This window comes from Salvelinus sp. IW2-2015, linkage group LG31, assembly GCF_002910315.2.
Source record: "Salvelinus sp. IW2-2015 linkage group LG31, ASM291031v2, whole genome shotgun sequence".
NCBI lineage: Eukaryota > Metazoa > Chordata > Actinopteri > Salmoniformes > Salmonidae > Salvelinus > Salvelinus sp. IW2-2015.
In genome coordinates, this window is record NC_036870.1 from 20,829,642 (window position 1) to 20,849,301 (window position 19,660).

General features: G+C 47.9%; 1 protein-coding gene and 1 long non-coding RNA gene across 2 annotated transcripts in view; one reads left to right on the top strand and one right to left on the bottom strand.

The window, feature by feature from the left end:
• Positions 1 to 19,660, bottom strand: part of clasp2 (cytoplasmic linker associated protein 2) — a 103,743-nt gene that overhangs the window by 29,301 nt on the left and 54,782 nt on the right. Inside the window, 18 exon segments of the mRNA XM_070436384.1 lie at positions 2,255 to 2,283; positions 3,705 to 3,767; positions 4,182 to 4,289; positions 5,231 to 5,275; positions 5,974 to 6,138; positions 7,301 to 7,327; positions 8,729 to 8,755; positions 9,261 to 9,359; positions 10,024 to 10,047; positions 10,777 to 10,926; positions 11,627 to 11,667; positions 12,236 to 12,326; positions 12,329 to 12,399; positions 12,483 to 12,552; positions 13,253 to 13,266; positions 16,382 to 16,620; positions 16,724 to 16,800; positions 19,206 to 19,343. Coding sequence (XP_070292485.1) covers positions 2,255 to 2,283; positions 3,705 to 3,767; positions 4,182 to 4,289; positions 5,231 to 5,275; positions 5,974 to 6,138; positions 7,301 to 7,327; positions 8,729 to 8,755; positions 9,261 to 9,359; positions 10,024 to 10,047; positions 10,777 to 10,926; positions 11,627 to 11,667; positions 12,236 to 12,326; positions 12,329 to 12,399; positions 12,483 to 12,552; positions 13,253 to 13,266; positions 16,382 to 16,620; positions 16,724 to 16,800; positions 19,206 to 19,343 — 1,478 coding nt within the window.
• The window catches only part of LOC139023348 (uncharacterized), a 4,105-nt gene continuing 3,986 nt past the window's right edge, over positions 19,542 to 19,660 (top strand). Inside the window, exon 1 of the long non-coding RNA XR_011474484.1 lies at positions 19,542 to 19,611. This is a non-coding gene — a long non-coding RNA (uncharacterized lncRNA). The remainder of the gene's footprint in view (positions 19,612 to 19,660) is intronic.

Sequence of the window (19,660 nt, forward strand, 5' to 3'; positions counted from 1 at the left end):
GAGAGTGTTGTGTACATGTGTAAGTGTTTGATGTTATATACTGAGTACTAGATAGAGACGGTAAGAGATAGGACGGTAGAGATAAGACATATAGAATTGCAAGGTAGATAGATGAGATCGAGTAGGGAGATGGTAGATAGATGAGACAGTAGCATAGGTAGAGTATAGAGGGAGTAGCTTGATAGAGGTAAGTGATGTATCAGAGAGAAGTGTAAGGGATAGAGAGACGGTAAGAGATAGAAGAGAGAGATGGAAGTGCGCGAGGGAGAGTAAGCAAGAGAGAGACGGTAAGAGATAGAGAGCCGGTAGAGATAGAGAGACGGAAGGATAGAGTAGAGGTAGGAGATGAAGTAGAGAGACGGTAAGCAGATAGAGAGACGGTAAGAGATAGAGAGACGGTAAGAGATAGGAGAGCACGGTAAGAGATAGAGAGACGGTAAGTAGAGAGTAAGAGAAGGATGACGGTAAGAGATAGAGAGACGGTAAGAGATAGGAGAACGGTAAGAGATAGAGAGTAAGAGAGAGAGACGGTAAGAGATAGAGAGACGGTAAGAGATAGAGAGACGGTAAGAGATACGAGAGTAGCGGTAAGAGGAGAGACGGTAAGAGAGAGATAAGGAAGAGATGGTAGAGATAGAGAGACGGTAGGGAGAGGAGTGGTAAGATTGAGAGAGACGTAAGCGATAGGGAGACGGTGAAGGAGGTAGAGAGTACGGGTAAGGGGATAGAGAGAGACAGTAAGAGATAAGAAGGTAACGGTAAGCGATACGAGAGAGCCAGTTAAGGATAGGTAGAGACGGAAGGAGAGAGAGACGTAAAGCGATGAGCATAAGAGAGACTGTAAGCGATAGGGGAGAGTAAAGAGTGTAGAGAGACAGCCTAGATAGAGACGGATAACGAAGATAGAGAGACGAAGTGCAGATTGGAAGATAAGAGAGACGGTAAGGATAGAGCGTAAGAGAAGAGACGGTAGGATAGAGAAGGTAAGAGATAGAGAGACGGTAGGAGATAGATGAGACGGTAAGAGATAGAGCGAACGTAGAGATAGAGGCGGAAGGAGTAGAGAGACGGTAAGAGATAGAGAGGACGGTAAGAGATGCGAGAGACGGTAAGAGATAGAGAGAGGTAAGAGATAGAGAGACGGTAAGAGAAGAGAGACGGTAAGAGATAGAGGATAGAGAGAGAGACGGGTAAGAGAAGAGAGACGGTAAGAGATAGAGAGCGGTAAGAGATGGTAAGGATAAGAGAGACGGTAAGAGATAGAGAAGGTAGACGGATGAGAGAGGTAAGAGATTAGCGAGACGGTAAGAGATAGCGAGACGGTAAGAGATAGCGATACAGGTAAGAGATAGCGATACGGTTAAGAGATAGGATACGGTAAGAGATAGAGAGACGGTAAGAGATAGAGAGACGGTAAGAGTGAGAGAACGGTAAGAGATAGAGAGACGGTAAGAGATAGAGAGACGGTAAGAGAGATGAGACGGTAAGAGAGAGAGACGGTAAGAGAGAGAGACGGTAGAAGATAGAGAGACGGTAAGAGATAGAGAGACGGTAAGAGATAGAGAGACGGTAGGAGATAGAGAGACGGTAAGAGATAGAGAGACGGTAAGGATGAGAGAACGGTAGAGATAGAGAGACGGTAAGAGATAGAGAGACGGTAAAGATAGAGAGACGGTAGAGAGATAGAGAGACGGTAAGAGATAGAGAGAGTAAGAGATAGATGAGAGTAAGAGAGTAGAGAGACGGTAAGAGATAGAGAGATGGTAAGAGATAGGAGACAGTAAGCAGAATAGAGATTTGACGTAAAATAGAGAGACGGTAAGAGATCGAGAGACGGTAAGAGATAAGAGGAGACGGTAAGAGATAGAGAGACGGTAAGAGATAGAGAGACGGTAAGAGATAGGAGACGGTAAGAGATAGAGAGACGGTAGAGATAGAGAGACAGTAAGAGATAGAGAGACGGTAAGAAGATAGAGAGAGGTAAGAGATAGAGAGACAGTAAGAGATGAGAGAGGTAAGAGATAGAAGGTAAGAGATAGAGAAGACGGTAGAGATCAGAGGTTAAGGATATGACGAGTTTAAGAGAGACAGGGAAGGTGAAAAGAGGGGGAGAAAGGAGTTGGCATAAATATTTGGTTATTTCAGTGTGTGTGTGTAATGTGTGAATGTGTGTACCAGGGCATCAGCCGAGGGCCTCTTCTACATCAGATTCTGTGTTTGAGGATTCTCAATGGCGCTGAGGATGAGGACAGACGATGGACTGACTGATGCTGTACCCTGACCCTGGAGAGATAGAGGGATGAGAGAAGAGAGCCCGAGAGAGACACACATTACAGGATGCAGTCAAACACACAAACTTCCATCCCTTTCACCCTCATCCCATCAGACTGAACTCCTTCCATCAACCTCTCCACCCTCATTCCCATCAGACTCCTCCCACCCTCATCCATCAGACCTCTCCAACCCCTCATCCAGACCTCCACCTCACCCCCCCCCCTCCTCCCACCCCCCCGCCCCCCCCCCCCTCCCCCCACCCCGACCCCGACCCCCCCCCACCACCGCCCCCACCCACCCCCCCCCCCAGACCGCTCCAACCCCCCCCGACCCCCTCACCCCCCCCCCCCCCAGACCCGCCTCCACCCAACCCCCCCCACTCAGACGCATCAACTCCATCCAGACCCAGCTCCCATTCAGACGACCTCCACCTCATCCCATCAGACTCACACCCATCAGACGCCTCCCAGACGCTCCCAACCAGACCGCCTCCCACCGCCTCCACCACGACAGACCTCATCCCAACAGACCCCTCCCACCTCATCCATCAGTACTCTCCATCCCACCCTGCATCCATCAGATGCGCCTACGCTACAAATGCCACATCAGCACGGGAACCAGACAGCGTCAGTGATCGACTCTCCTCTCTACCCATCAGACCTCTCCCTTTCCATGGACCGCCCACCAGACCTGCTGCCAGAACGTCCCTCCCCAGCACCTCTCATTACCCCACACGCTCATCCCATCAGACCTCCTTCTCGTCACTATCCCACAACTCCTCCCCCTCTCATCCCATCAGACTCATCCCACCAGACTCCTCCTTCCTCCACCTCCTCCTCCACCGACCTCCTCCCACCTCTCCCTTTCTCACGCAGACTTTCCCACCTCATTCCCCATCAGCCGCCTCCTTCTCCTACCCTCGCTCCCAACCAGACCTCATCCCACCCTCATCCCATCAGACCTCCTTCCACCCTCATCCCATCAGACCGCCTCCCTTCCTCCCACTCTCCTAGTATCAGACCTCCTCCCTTCAATACTCCCCCCCAGCTAGATGGCATGGTGAATAAATTACAAAAATATGACCAAATGACCTTTGACCCCCAAGAGCTGTGACCAAAGCATGATGGGAGTAAATAAACAAGCATGGAAGACGCCGTGTCCGTGTTGATGGGAGGCGGGACTAAAATCAGGAAATAGATGAGTGAGAGAACAGAGTTACAAATGCATCCTCAAATGGAGATGGAATGGTTGTCATGGCAACTGAACGGGGTGGAGGAAGCATGCGTTTCCGGCGGAAGCTTGAGGTCCAGGAAGAGAACGAAGGAAAAGAATAACGGAGAAAGAAAAGAAGAAAAGATGTAGAGAATGTAAAATAGAAGGAGTCAAGCGGAAGGAGGGAGCAAAAGAGGATAGAGGTACTCATCGTTCACCTGCAGCCCCTAAAGCGTCGGCGGTATGGAGAGCTCCAGTGGAGCGAGAGTAGTGCCGCGACGCTGCAACAATGAACCCCACACACACGCAGAGAACCACACACACAAAACAGCCCCCCCATCGTTAGAACTCACACACAGTGTGAGAGATAGAGACCCAGAACCACACAACATGTCAATGTGTGATTAGTAGCCCTAAGAGTCCACTTCTGCTTCCCTACAGAGTCTGACAGTAGTCCATTTCATGAGTCATGTCAGCTAGCCAGTCCAAACGGCTGGGACAGTGGATACAATGTCATCCCCAAAATGACAGCACGTGTTGTTGTTAGATCAACTGTACACAAGGTGGTCAGTTTTGTTGTTCCATATTGTTGGCTTGTGTCTGTGTTTTACTATGTGGTATCTATGATGTGTGTGTGTGCGCACGCGCGAACTAAGTGCATGTGTGATATCTATGACGTGATGTGTGTTACTCACCCAGGGGTGTAAAGGAGCGTACAGGGCTGGTGTCTCTGCTGCTCTCTCTGCTGGCCTCCCTGCTGCAGCCCTGACTCATACTGGGTCGGGGGATACGACTGCCCCGAGCTACAGTACCATGTTACCAGGGGACGGACGGGGAAGAGGAAAGGAAGAAAGAAAGATAGATAGAAAGCAACAAATAAACAGAGAGAGGACAAAGGAGAGAGTCATAAGAGTGACACCCTGTATAGAGGACAGAAAAAGAGCACAGATCTACTGGCTCCATGGGTGAGTCTCAATAGTCTACAGTGGTTTAGAAAGGAAGCCACAGTAGACTGTTGAGACACAGCCCTAGAGAGCTCAGGACTGCTGGGCTCAGAAATAACATGTATATAAACAATTTCAGCACTCACTCACTGACGCACGCACACACACATACACAGCAGGACAGAAGGGGGAAATGAGAAGCAGATGAAAGACCAGGGGTGAGGGGGGAGGATCTCTGTTTTCATCCAATAAGCATCAAGCTCATCCTGACTGTTCATTGGCCAGAGCCGGCATCCACACACCAATCAGAGTTAATCACAAAGAACTGTTATGGGGGAACCAATGACGCTTCATCGATCCTATGACGCTTCATTCATACCTGCGGCCAATTGGTTAGTGGGAAGATACAAATTGTCACCACGATTACCATTGCAACCCATCCCCATGACAACACACAGCCATGCGTTCGGCGGTTAGAGAGGAGGATTCTGGAATTTTGAGGCGGCGAGCGACAGCCTGACGGAAGGCTGAAATGGTTTGAGCGAGAGAAATGGAGGGATGAAGATAGAGGACAGAAAGAGAGTGAAATGGAGGGATGAAGATAGCGGGATAGAGAGAGTGAAATGGAGGGATGGAGAGATGAAGATAGAGAGATAGAGAGAGTGAAATGGAGGGATGGAGAGAGGAAGAGAAAGAGGGAGAGAGAGAGTGAAATGGAGGGATGGAGAGAGGAAGAGAAAGAGGGAGAGATTGAGGGATGCGGGTGGAGTTGTCAGAGGGACGAGTCGGACAGTTCTTACCTCCTCTGCTTGCGCCGTTGTAGATGGAACTAATACTGGAGGGAGCTAGAGACCAGAGGAAGGAGAGGAAGGAGAAGGAAGGAGAAGGAAAGAGGGAGTAAAATAGAGGAGGTCAGCTTTAAATTAGGTCTCGCTTTCAAAGTTGTTGGAGAAAGGAATGGACTGATATATGACATCACACAACGATGCGGCGGTAAGGGGAACATGTGATTGGTGGAGGCCAAGGGAGATGCAAGCAGACCGTTGTGTGTGAGACCTGTTAATCTCTGGGCCTTAGCCAATCAGACGTGAGCAGGAACAAACAGAAGCAGGCCAATGGAGGAGGGAAATGATTTATCGGTTTAGCAATAACAAGCCAAGATAAAAATCCATGCATCCTGTCAAATGGAGGGAAAGGAGGAGGCTTGGGGAACTGCTTGGGTTGTGTGTGTGTCATCAAGATAAACCAGGCAGGTAAGACAAAGGGCTGGGATGGTTCACTATGATGATGATGATGACTGGATGTGTCATCAAGATGAAACCAGGCAGGTAAGACAAGGGGCTGGGATGGTTCACTTATGGATGATGATGATGAGACCTGGGATGTGTCATCAAGAATTGAAACAGGCAGGTAAGACAGCGTGGCTGGATGGTTCACATATGATGATGATGATGACTGGATGTGTCATCAAGATGAAACCAGGCAGGTAAGACAAGGGGCTGGGATGGTTCACTATGATGATGATGACTGGATGTGTACTTACCGACAGACAGGCGTGTAGGGGAGGAGTCTCGTGAGCAGCCCTGGCTGCGGGGGATGCGGCTACGTCTCCCTCCGGCCCCAGCTAGGACCCTCTGGGCTCCAGAACCCAGCGTACTCAGAGCGGTACTGGTCAGGACGCGGCCCGGGGAACCACTCCGACTGCCGGCTAGAGAGAGCGGGAGGAAAGAGAGTTAGAGACGTACACACAGACCACACACTTGTCATGCGTGGGACCCTATTGTCTAAGGAATAATAACATCAACAACCCCTAACCCCTTCAGTGTCTGCAGCAGACCTGGGTTGAAGACATATGTCAAACACTTGTTTTGGGACTATTATTCCCATTAGTTCAATAGTAAATCAAGCTCAACTAAAGTCTTTGAAAGTATTTGACTGTATTATTGACCCAGGTCTGGTTAGCAGATCAGAAGGAACTAGATGTGTAGGAACATGGTGAATGGGCTCAATGGAACTGAAGCCATTTTGATTTCAGGGTTAGGGGTTGTTTTCAACCAGATTCAGGGGACCAGCTTTGGCGGCCATCTTGGGACTGTCATCATTTCAGTGGGTCGTTTGCTTATTCCCAAATAATTACATGGAGTACAATATGTTTTTCATTCCAGTCTCCAATCACACGGCCCATAATGCATTGTGCTGAAGGTCACAGATCTACACATGCCTTTGTGATCTTTTAACTCAAAAGACAGAGACGTGAAGAAGTGCTGAAAGTGAAATGTGGACAGAGAGGGTCATGTGACATGAGTGAGACAAACACTGTTTATCACACAACGGAAACGTATCACATCAATCTATTTCACCACACATACGCAGAATACAAACTTACATACTACACACAGTCTAGGCTACACAGTCTAGTCTACACACATCACCACGATTGACCTCTAACCGCTAACACCAAGTGAATTGGAGCTAACACTAAGCAAGGGATAGATGGGACTACCCCAGTGTACCTACAACCCCACCTCAGAGTGGTCTGTTCTGTCAGAGCATGCTGGTCACATGGCATTCTACCTCCCATGCATCAGAATCACCAATGCATCTCTCATCTTCCGCGTCTATCCCCTCATCCTCTCTGCTCCCTCCTAACAGGTAGACACAGGCCTCAGCTCAGAGAACAAGTAGTTATAAGGCAGGCAAGGCAGCCATGTGTTAGTTTAAACTACAAGTCCCAGCATGCTTCAGCCAGAGAGGGGGTGGAGCTTTAGGTGACCAGCTTTGTTGAGGGGTGAGGAGGGTGAGAAGAGGTGAGGGGTGAGAGAAGGGGTGATGAGGGTGAAGGTAACAGGTAGTACACGTTAGACTCTTACCACCAATGGGGGTAGCAGACTGAGATCCTGCACCAATGAGAAGGCAGGATTGGAGAGGGGAGCGGGGACAGGAACAGCAAGTTAAACCAGATGAATTATGGGTGTTAGAGCACAAAGCACCATGGGAGTTAGAACAGAGAGTATCATGGGAGCGTTCCGAGGCGAGAGACAGAGCGACAATGACCACGCTTCAAACACGGAAATACATGATTCAATTCAATAGAAATAAATATAGAATAAACTAGGAATGCTGAGACACAAGGAGCCAGCTGTGATGGTTGATGGAAGAACGGTAGAGCACTGCATGATGGGTAGCCGGTGTGTGACGCAGCAGTATCACTGACGAAGCAAAGCAGCTTCACAATGGAGGCAATATAAACACCTCAAAGTACAAATGCTCTAAAACACAGACTCTCTCTCTCACACACACACTGCCAAAACCTGCACTGCCCAACCACAGCTCTCTGTCCCAAAGATATCTCACCAGCATTATTTTCTCTTGCTCTCAATCTGTAAGTCTATTGACACACCAGTACGTCAATCTAAGTAACATAATAAAAAATACAAAAATAAACATCCGTTAGTTTATTCTAGAGATAGATTTTTTGTATGTGCTGCGTCTCAATCCGCCGTATCCGCCCACGTCTGCTGTGGAAGGTGGCCGAGCTGCAGCGGAGTTTGTCAGACCATGAGACATCTCACAAAAACTTCTGTAGTGTCAGAACGGTTTTGCCTAGAATCTAATGGGGAAAGATGAGACCCCTCTGTGGAAAGGGGAGACCCTCACGAACACAAGTGTCACAGGACTCTTCTGAAGGTAACCCATACAAATGAATGGAAGTATGGGGGTCGTTTTTTGGCAGAAAAATTTGTTAAATGTGTTGTTTTTTTCCTTCCATTGATGAATGTGTATTCAATGTGTTACTAAGGGCTATAGCAGTAAAGGCCAAATTCAATATTTTTTCAAATAATTTTTCAAATAAACAATACCCCCCCAACGGCTTTGACTTTGAGGTTAACCTCTCGTTCCTTGAATCTGTTCTGTTTTTTCTGTCAGGTTGAGCCTTAGAGAGATCCCATTTTGCACATTAAAACCATCATGATGGTTTGGGAGCCTCATCGTCACTACAGTTTATGTAATAACAAAGGAGGTCAAACCAGTCAACACACTCTTGCTTTGAGAGTGCTGCACCAACTTGATTTGCTGAGTTGGCTCCTGTTTCTGTCATGTTTTGGTATTTTTTAATAACTATTGGCAGAACTGGACTTTTCACACCAACCAACACACACACTCTCAGTGATGAGACAACAGAGCATGCAGAGAACACATACTTTCAAACACACACACACTCTCTCAACAAACAACGGTGACCTATGAGAGCAACATAATGGGTCCATCTACCCCACTGCAACACACACACAGAATACCTGGCGTGCAATCTGATTCGTCGGAACCTAAGAGGTATAAAAAAGATTTGCAGGAGCTTATTGTCTCTGTGAGGGATACCAGCAGTGACTATAGAAAGAGAGTGTGTATAACTCATATTCTCTGTGAGGGATACCAGCAGTGACTATAGAAAGAGAGTGGTGTATAACTAATTCTCTGTGAGGGAATACCCAGCAGTGACTATAGAAAAGAGAGTGGTGTATAACTTCATGATTCTCTGTGAGGGATACCAGCAGGACTATCAGAAAGAGAGATGTGTATACTCTTTATATTCTCGTGAAGGTGTAATACCAGCAGTGATCTATAAAAGAGAGTGTGTATAACTCATGTCATATTCTCTGTGAGGGATACCAGCAGTGACTATAGAAAGAGAGTGTGTATAACTCATCTTGCAAAAACACACGCACAAATACACTCAAAGTAATACGGCAGTGGAAGATTGTGGTATTTGAGGCTCAAAAACTGTGTGAAAGTGTTGTGTGTGTGTGTGTGTGTGTGTGTGTTTCTTCTTACGTTGTGACTGGGACACCATCTTGGTGCGGGTGCGTCCCCGGGAGTCCACCTGGCTGACGCTGGTTGCCGTGGTGAGAGGCTGCTTGGTCCTCAGACGACCTGAGGTCAGAGGTCATACTGTTAGATTGGACACTGACTAGACACACACTCACACTTTCTGAATAGAACAGAGCCCTCCACCCTCCACTACTAAGCAATAAGCACTAGTTTAGAGGTAAGAAGCACTACTGCTGAATACTACTCAGTCAAAATACAGGTATATACCTACCTAACTACAGGCTACACAGAAACTAGTCTTACAGTCTAGAACTACAGTACCTACTACTGTCTTACCATTGTCTGACCTGGCCCCTAAAACCAGACAGAGAGGGGGGAGGGGTGTGTCATGGGTCAAAGGTCATATAAAGTCATGTAGGGTGTTTAAAGTGAGTGGGTTTTTTGAACGGTCCATTAAATCCCATGTATTATTATTTATTATTATGTAGCTATGTAGACTAAATATGTGACTGTTAATAAACAAAATAACAACATTAAATCATAAGTTCTTTCCTTATTTCATAAATGGAATTTGAGAATGTGAGTGTGAGAGAACAAACGAACAGCAGAGGGCACCATGGTTACAGACTGGTTGGGGTTACAGAGTTGCTGTCCAGGGCCACCACCCAGAATACACAGGAAGGAGGGATGAATGAGGAAAAAAGGAAAAGAATAGCGTGAGATGTTTTTGAGCGGAGGAGAGTGAAGCAGGAGGAGATGATCTTACCATCCATTTTATCAGAGGCATCATCTTTAGTGGCAGAGCGAGAGAGAGGAGAACAATAACAGTGAAGTGAGAAGGTGAAGAAAAGAAGGAGAGAGAAGAGGAGGAGAGTGGAGAGAGAAGGAGAGTGGAGAGAGAAGAGGAGGAGAGTGGAGAGAGAAGGAGAGTGGAGAGAGAAGAGAAGGAGAGTGGCGAGAGAAGGGAAGGAGAGTGGAGAGAGAAGGAGAGTGGAGAGAGAAGGAGAGTGGAGAGAGAAGGAGAGTGGAGAGAGAAGAGGAGGAGAGAGAAGGAGAGTGGAGAGAGAAGAGGAGGAGAGAGAAGGAGAGTGGAGAGAGAAGAGGAGGAGAGTGTGTGTTAGTAAGAGAACATAGTTCAAACAGAGAATCATGCAGGAACAACAACTAAAACACCTAACAAATACACACTGACAGACCATAGCTACACAAACACACAGACATAACACACAGACAGGCAGCAAGCAGACAGACAGGCTAACAGCCCCTCAGACAGACAAACCTAGGATAGGAGAGAGATGCAGGCAGTGTATTCAGAGATCGAGAGGAGTTCAGCCTAGGTCTTGAAAGCAGCAGGAAACCATTATAACACACAGCACGTTGACTGTGACTGAGTGTGTGTCGGTTATTGAATGATTCATTGATAGACTGACAGACAGCTGACTGATGTAGACAGATGTCTAAACTGTCTGTCTGATTGGTTGGTTGGTTCGCTGCCTGGTTCGATTGACAGCTGCCTTACCCAATGACGAGTAGGAGCCGGGGGTCAGTCTCCCCGCCCCCACCTGCCCGATGTGCCGCTGCTTAGCAACCGTTGCTGCATTAACATCCACATCGCTACGGGAACGCTGCAGGGAGCCTGGCGACGCCCCACCCTTATGACCAGCCGGGACTGGGAGGGGGAGGGAGGATATATACAGACACACACACACCACATCACTATACAAACACCACCACGTACTATACAATCACTTGCCTGGACATAAACACATACATACATGTACAGACATACACACATAACTACACTGAACAAAAATATAAACACAACATGTAAAGTTTTGGTCCCATGTTTCATGAGCTGAAATAGAAAATCCCAGAAATGTTTCATACGCCTCACAAAAAGCTTATTTCTCTCAAATGTTTGCACAAATTTGTTTACATCCCTGTTAGTGAACATTTCTCCTTTGCCAAGATAATCCATCCACCTGACAGGTGTGGCATATCAAGAAGCTGAATAAACAGCATGATCATACACAGGTACACCTTGTGCTGAGGACAATAAAAGGCCACTTTAAAATGCGAGGAGTATTTCTGTCTGCAATAAAGCCTTTTTGTGGGGAAAACCTCATTCTGATTGGCCGGGCCTGGCTCCCCAGTGGGTGCACCTCTGCCCGGTCATGTGAAATGTAAATTGACTGATTTCCTTTTATGAACTGTAGCTCAGTAAAATCGTAGAAATTGTTGCGGTTATATTTTTGTTCAGTATAAATGTGTGAATAGACAAACATACACAAATAATGTACACACCACTTGTACAAGATCAGGAATGATCAATACCGGTATTTGTGTGCGTGTGTGTGTGTGTGTTTCACCTCTACCAGGAGCAGCTGACCATTTAGACGACAGAGGACGACTGGGAGAGGTAGAGAAAGGTAGAGAGAGAGAGGTAGAGAGAGAGAGGTAGAGAGAGAGAGAGAGAGAGAGAGAGGTAGAGAGATGAGATGAGAGGTAGAGAAAAGGCAGAGAGAGAGAGGTATGAGAGAGAGAGGTAGAGAGAGAAGAGAGAGAGAGGAGAGAGTTAGAGAGAGGAGAGGAGAGTAGAGAGAGAGAGAGAGAGAGACGATAGAGAGGTAGAGAGAGAGAGGTAGAGAGAGAGAGATGAGTAGAGAGAGAGATAGAGAGGAGATAGAGAGAGGTAAGAGAGAGGTAGAGAGAGTGTAGAGAGAGGAGAGAGAGTAGAGAGAGGTAGAGAGAAGCAGAGAGAGAGAGAGAGAGAGAGAGAGAGAGAGAGGAGAGAGAGAGAGAGAGAGAGGAGAGAGAGAGAGAGAGAGAGAGAGAGAGAGAGAGAAGAGAGAGGTAGAGAGAGAGGTAGAGAGGTAGAGAGAGGAACAATATTTACTTTTTGGGTATCTTTTGGCCCCCCAAAAAACTATTAGGTTTAAACACTGCATGGTTAAACAGGTAGGGGTCAGGGCCATTACTTGAGGCTCTCCTGTGAAGAGGAAGAGGAGCGGTCGCTTTGAGGAAGAGACGCCACGCTCCCCGCATTCCTGAGAGACGACTGGAGGCTCTCTGATAGGAGGTTTCTAACGCAGTTGACAGAGAGTCCCCTCTCCCGGAAAATGGTTCCTCAGACCCAGTAGCCCTGAGTGAGGGAGGGGAGAGAGAAGGTGTGAGAGAAGGAGATAAGTGTGAGTATGTTTATAGAAAATGTGTGTGTTGTCTTACTTGCGGGCCTCTACTCTTGCCTCTGCGTCGGCATCTGCAATCCCCTTCTTTAAATGCTCGCTACTCGATGCTGTATGTTGAGAGAGGACAGAGAAGGTGAACTGTGTACAACCTCAACCAGATTCCATTCGTTTAAAACGGCCCTATATTTGTCTGTCTGTGTTTGAACTCTCACCTCTCCCGAGTCTGGGTCTGCATCCTGCAGCAGCAGGTCAAAAAGTCAAAAACATTCCTGAGGGAGGAGAAAACATCATCTTCATCATTACTACAATCCTCTTCATGTTTCTCTTTTCATCATTCAATATCAATGATTCTTTTGTGTACACATATGCATCAGCCACCTTCTGACGGCCACAGACTTGCAGGTGCGTTACTGGTGATCAGGGGAATGAGTCTGGGACTGTTGGTGCGCAGAGAGAAAGAAATACACAGTCATTTTATTATATGTGTTATGTGTGTTGTGCTGTTGTGTGTGTGTTGTTGTGTGTGTGTGTGTGTGTGTGTGTGTGTGTGGTGTGTGTGTGTGTTGTGTGTGTGTGTGCTGTGTGTGTGGGGCTGCGCGTGCTAGATGTTGTGTCTGTGTGATAAAGTCAGGTGTTGTGTGTGTGTGTGTGTGCGCGCACTTAGCTGTGTGTCTAACTCACACCGTAATGATGAAGGCGTATAGCAGACCACCTGGGAAGTGGCATAACCTTGGCACAGTTGGGAGTGAAGGTTGAACAGTACGGAAAGAATCCCTCAGCCGCATGGTCCAAACTTATTAGCCAAACTAGTCGACAGGTGGCTTGGAGGAGGTAGAGGTAGAGAGAGAGGTACAGAGAGTAGAGAGGTAGAGAGAGGGGTAGAGAGGAGTAGAGAGAGAGGTAGAGAGTAGAAGAGAGAGAGGAGAGAGAGAGAGAGAGGTAGAGCAGAGAGAGGTAGAGAGGTAGATGAGAGAGCGAGGGTAGAGAGAGAGAGGTTAGATGAGAGAGAAGGTAGAGAGAGGTAAAGAGAGAGAGGTAGAGAGAGAGAGTGTAGAGAGAGAAGAGAGAGAGCGAGAGAGTGGTAGAGAGAGAGGAGGGTAGGGTAGATGAGAGAGGTAGAGAAGAGAGAGGTAGAGAGAGAGAGAGGTAAGAGAGTAGGTAAGAAGGTTGAGAGAAGGTAAGAGAGAGGTAGAGGTTTGAGAGAGGTAGAATTTAGAGAGGTAGCGAGGTGAGCGGTAGAGAGGTAGACGGTAAGAGAGAGTAGAGAGAGGTAGAGGTAGGTGTAGAGGTAGGGGTACGAGTAGAGAGGTAGAGGTAGAGAGAGAGGTAAGAGGTAGGGGGTAGAGTAGAGAGAGAGGGTAGAGGTAGAGGTAGGGGTAGAGGTACGAGAGAGAGGTAGGGGTTAGAGGTAGGGGTAGAGGTAGAGAAGGTAGATGTAGGGTAGAGGTAGAGAGAGAGGTAGAGGTTAGGGGTAGGGGTAAAGGTAAGGGGTAGAGGTAGGGGTAGAGGTAGGGGTAGAGGGTGGGTAGAGTTAGGGTAGAGTTAGGGGTAGAGTTAAAGAGGGGGTAGAGAGAGAGTAGAAGAGAGAGGTAGAGGTAGAGAGAGTTAGAGGTAGGAGAAAGAGGTAGAGCAGGTAAGGTAGAGAGGTAGAGAGAGAGGGTAGAGAGAGGTGAGGTAGGGGTAGACGTAGAGGGTAGAGGTAGGGGTAGAGGTAGGGGCAGCGGTTAGGGGCAGAGAGAGAGGTAGATGGTAGGGGTAGAGAGAGAGGTAGCGAGGTAGGGGTAGAGTTATCAGAGGGGGTCGGGTAGAGAGAGAGAGACGAGAGAGAGGAGAGAGAGAGGGTAGAGGTTAGGGGTAGAGGTAGAGAGAGAGGTTAAGACGGTTAGAAGAGAGAGGTAGACAGTAGACGGTAGAGAGGTAGAGGTAGGGGTAGAAGGTAGGGGTAGAGGTGAGAGAGACGGAGGGGTAGGGGTAGAGTTAGAGAGGGGTAGAGGTAGAGAGAGAGGTAGAAGGTAGAAAAGAGGTAGAGGTAGAGAGGTGAGGTAGAGAAGGTTTAGAGAGGTAGAGGTAGAGAGGAAGGTAGACGAGAGAGGTAGAGAGAGGGGTAGGGTAGAGGTGGGTTAAGGTAGGGGTAGAGGTAGGAGACGGTAGAGTAGGTAAGGGGTAAAGAAGGTAGAGAGAGAGGTAGAGGTGGGGTAGAGTTAGAGAGGGGTAGAGGTAGAGACGAAGAGGTAGATGGTGAGAGGTACGAGTAGAGAGGTAAGAGAGAGGTAGGGGTAGAGGTAGGGTAGAGGGGGGTAGAGGTAGGGGTAGAGGTAGGGGTATGAGGCTAGGGGTACAGAAGGTTAGGGGTAGAGAGAGGTAGACGGTAGGGGTAGGTAGAGAGAGGCTAGAGGTAGGGGTAGAGGTAGAGAGAGGTACAGAGGGTAGGGGTGAGAGGAGGTAGAGGTATGAGGGTATGAGGTAGAGAGAGGTAACGGTAGAGAGGGTAGAGTAGGGTTAAAGGTATACGAGAGAGGTAGAGGTAGAGGTAGGGGTAGAAGGTCGAGAGGTAGCGAGAGGTAGATGGTAGAGGTAGGGGTAGAGAGAGGTAGTAGGTAGGGGTAGAGGTAGAGAGAGGTAGAGGTAAGTACGGGTAGAAGAAGAGGTAGAGGTAGGGGTAGAGGTACGAAGGTAGAGGTAGGGGTAGGAGAGGTAGACGGTAGGGGTTTAGAGTAAGAGAGAGGTAGAGGTAGGGGTAGAGGTAAGAGAGGTAGATGAGAGAGGTAGAGGTAGAGGTTAGATGAGAGGTAGAGGTAGAGGTAGGGGTCGAGAGAGGTAGAGAGAGCGTAGGGGTAGAGTAGAAGATGGTAGAAGGTAGAGGTTAGGGGTAGAGGTAGAGAAGAGGTAGAGGTAGAGAGAGGTGGGGTAAAGAGAGAGGTAGGGGTAGATGTAGCAGAAGAGGCTAGAGGTAGAGAGAGGTAGAGGTAGAGGTAGGGGTAGAGGTAGAGCGAGGTAAGAGAGGTAGAGGTAGACGGTAAGAGAGAGTAGAGGTAGAGGTTAGGGGTAGAGGAGAGGTAAGAGAAGAGGTCAGGGGGTAGAGTAGAGAGAGGTAAGAGGTCAGAGGAGGGTAGAGAGAGGTAGGGTAGGGGTAGAGGTAGAGAGAGGTACGGTTAGGGTAGGGTAGAGAGAGGTAGAGGTAGGGTAGAGGTAGGGTAGAGGTAAGAGAGGTAGAGGTAGAGGTAGGGGTAGAGAGAGAGAGTAGGGGGTACGAGGTAGAGAGGAGGTAGAGGTAGGGCGTAGAGGTAGAGAGAGGTAAGAGGAGGCTTAGAGGTAGAGGTAGAGAGAGGTAGAGGTATGGGTAGAGAGAGGTAGAGAGAGTAGGGGTAGAGGCTAGAGAGAGGTAGAGGTAGAGGTAGGGGTAGAGGTAGAGGAGAGGTAGAGGTAGAGAGAGGTAAGGGGTAGAGAGCGGTAGGGGTGAGGTAGAGCGAGGTAAGAGGTAGATGAGAGGTAGCGAGGTAGAGGTAGGGTAGAGGTAGAGAGAGGTAGAGAGGAGGTAGAGAGAGGTTAGAGGAGGAGAGAGAGAGAGAGAGAGAGAGTAAGAGAGAGAGAGTTAGAGGTAGAGAGAGGTAGAGAGGTAGAGGAAGGTAGATGAGAGGTAGAGGTAGAGGTAGAGAGAGGTAAGGTAGAGGGTAGAGAGAGGTAGTAGTAGAGGTAGGGTAGAGAGAGGTAGAGAGAGTAGAGGAGTAGACGGTTAGAGAGAGGTAGAGGTAGCGAGAGTAGAGTAGGAAGGTAGAGGAGAGGTAGGGGTAGGGAGAGAGGGAGACAAAGAAGGAAGTGAGCACGTGTTACTGTCCATTTTCAAACCACTTTTAGAAGAAACATTAAAAAGGGAGATGTGGAAAAGTGTGTGTGTGTGTGTGTGTGTGTGTGTGTGTGTGTGTGTGTGGTACTCACGCCACAGTGATGCAGGCCTCTCGTACCACCTGTGATCGGAGGTCTTTAGCTGACAGTTTGAACGCTCCGTCCAACAGCCTCAGGTGTTGGTAGAAACACTCGTACTCCGTCGCCCCGGCAACAATCAGCGAGCGGATCTTCTTCATTGCGGCAGCTCTCTGGTCCCAGTCATGTTTGTCATCAGAACAGATCTCTCTGATCTTATTCAGGTTATCCTCCAGGTCACGAGACGAGTAGATCTGACAGAGACATGGAGACAGAGAGATAAGTTCACACTAGTGTTATCTACATCGCTTGCAGTCCTAGCGTGTGTGTTTGTGTGTGTGTGTGTGTGTGTGTTACCTGTACTGTGGGGACGTCAGTGAAGGCTTTGATGAAGTCTTCCTCATCGATGCCCCCAGCTCCATCCTTAGATGCACCTAGAGACAGAGGGGTCAGAGAGGTCAGATAGCATGTGTATCCCAGTCTGAGTGACAGTAAGTTGTCCCCTTATTGATGTCACTTGTTAAATCCACTTCAGTCAGTGTAGATGAAGGGGAGGAGACAGGTTAAAGAAGGGTTTAAAAATCCTCGAGACAATTGTGTATGTGTGCCACTCAGAGGGTGAATGGGCAAGAAAAAAGAGCCTTTGAACGGGGTATGGTAGTAGGTGTCAGGCGCACCGGTTTGTGTCAAGAACTGCAACACTGCTGGGTCTTTACTGCTCAACAGTTCCCTGTGTGTATCAAGAATGGTCCACCACCCAAAGGATGTCCAGACAACTTGACACAACTGTGGGAAGCATTGGCGTCAACATGGGCCAGCATCCCTGTGGAATGCTTTCGACACCATGTAGAGTCCATGCCCTGACGAATTGAGTTTGTTCTGAGGGCAAAAGGGGGGGTGCAACTCAATATTAGGAAAGGGTTCTTAATGTTTGGTATACTCAGTGTATAACCTGATTCAACTGTACCACTGAAGTGCTACAGCAGTATATATTTATATCTCTCTCTCTCAGGGAGGAGATGGAAGATGAATTAATGCAGTGGAAATCCAAAACCCTGCGGCTAGTTTCCATTTCCAACTGCAGTAGATGGGCAGTTCTGCTACAATACAATCCATTTTCACAGGCTAGCTGCAACAGGCTAGCTGCAACGTGGAGATGGCTGTGCTGTGAGCCCAAGCCAGGGTTTGCTAACTCTGAGAACTATGGTACTGGAGGCTTTCTGTTCTCTCAGATTCTTTTCTCTCCGTTTCTTTCTTCTATCTCAGAGTCTCTCTGTGTTCTCTCCTCTCTTTTGTTCTATCCTCTCTGTGTGTCTGTGTGAGCAGAGTGCGTGGGTGGAATGTAATATAAATGCTAATTTAGCCACACAGGGAGCTAGCGTAGCATGCTAATATGCTAGCAGCACCAGAAGTTACACTAGCATGTTCCACACATTTCAGAACCCTCACTCACACACGCCGCTTATATCTCCTGATGTCTGATCCATCTGCCTGAATGAACACAGACAGAGTTGCTGATACAGACAGAGAGCGAGAAGACCAGGACAGAGTTGCTGTAGCATCACCCTGAACTGTTACAGACATATACCAGCTAGATCGACCCTGGCCTAGATCGATCCTGGCCTAGATCGACGTGAGAGCACTGCTACCTTCCTCCCTTACAGAGAGAGGAAGAGGAGGAGAGGGGAAAGGGGATCAATAGAGGGAAATAGGCAGAAAAGACAAGTCACCGGTCTGTCAAACTTAGAATGCAGACTAAGATGAGTGAAAACAGAGAGATGGAGTGATCTACAGGGGATATTATCGTCACTATCATAGATGTAATCAAAGGCATAACTAATCATGCCTGAGATATCAAGCCCAGATAGAGCCACAGAGATTTGACTGATGACATATAGAACTTCCTGTGAAGCAGCAAGAATATAAAGACATAACTTATGGAGCCCAGATAAAAGCAGCAGAGATGAGTGAGGATAGAGGATAAGCTCCTGTGAAGAAGCCAGAGAATCTCCCCTCCGTCAGTCTGTTGGGTTTACTGGTCCAGCCGACCTGCTTAGAAAGCTAGTTCATCTCCTCGTCTGCATCCTTGTTTATCTGGCCATTAGTAACTGGGTGGTTTGAGCCCTGAATGCTGATTGGCTGACAGCCGTGGTATATCAGACCGTATACCGCGGGTATGACAAAGCATTTCTTGTTACTGCTCTAATTACGTTGGCAACCAGTTTATAATAGCAATAAGGCACCTCAGGGGGTTGTGGTATATGGCCAATGTACCATGGCCAAGGGCTGTAACCAGGCACTCCGTGGTGCGTCTTAATTAGCCAGCCCAACTCAATGGCCTTGTACTTAGTGTCCGCCCTGAGATTGGAAGGTTAGGAGTTCGATGCCCGGCCGATTCATACCAAAGACTGTAAAAATGAGACCCGATGAGTCTCTGCTTGGCACTCAGCATTAAGGAGGTAGCTTGGGGGTAAGATCTTGTGATAGACTAGGCTAGGGTCCTGTCCAGGGGTTGTACTTGTACACAAACTGCCTCACGCTATGGAAACAGGACATAGACTCCTGCTCCTATATGAGCTGAGGCTCCTTACCCAGCCCAGGAGCAGGGGATATAATGTGATTCATAACGTTTGGATTTTATACCAGACGTCTCAGCTGTCCCGTTCAAGCCAATGAGACTAATGATATGAAATCAATCGAAGGAACTTTATTTGCAAAGGTCTCTTTTTTTATTCTAGTGTGATTACTCCTGGGTTACATAACGCCCAATCAATTATCAATAGCTGCTTCTAAGAGGTGAGCAGGCCAGATTGGTGTTGAATAGGAGCTGGACTCTTACCTCCGATCTTGGGTCCTGTTGCGCTGGGTCTGCGTGCAGTAGAGGACTCTGCCGGCTTCTTGGGGATTTTGGGGACTTTGAAGGCAGCCTGAGCACGGTTCCCATCCGTACTGTCCACATCATCCTCAAAACTATGGTCTGAGAGAGAGAGAGAGAGATAATCATTCATAATACCGTAGTAACATTGTGATCATACATCATAATACCGTAGTTAGGCGGTCAGTGTGTGTTAGTGATTATAGTGTAGGCGGTCATGTGTGTTAGTGATTAATAGTGTAGGCGGTCAGTGTGTGTTATGTGATTATAGTGTGTAGGAGGTCAGTGTGTTTAGTTAGGTTATAGTGTTAGGCGGTCGTGTGTGTTAGTGATTATAGTGTAGGCGGTCAGTGTGTGTTAGTGATTTATAGTGTAGGCGTCAGTGTGTGGTTAGTGATTATAGTGTAGGGGTCAGTGTG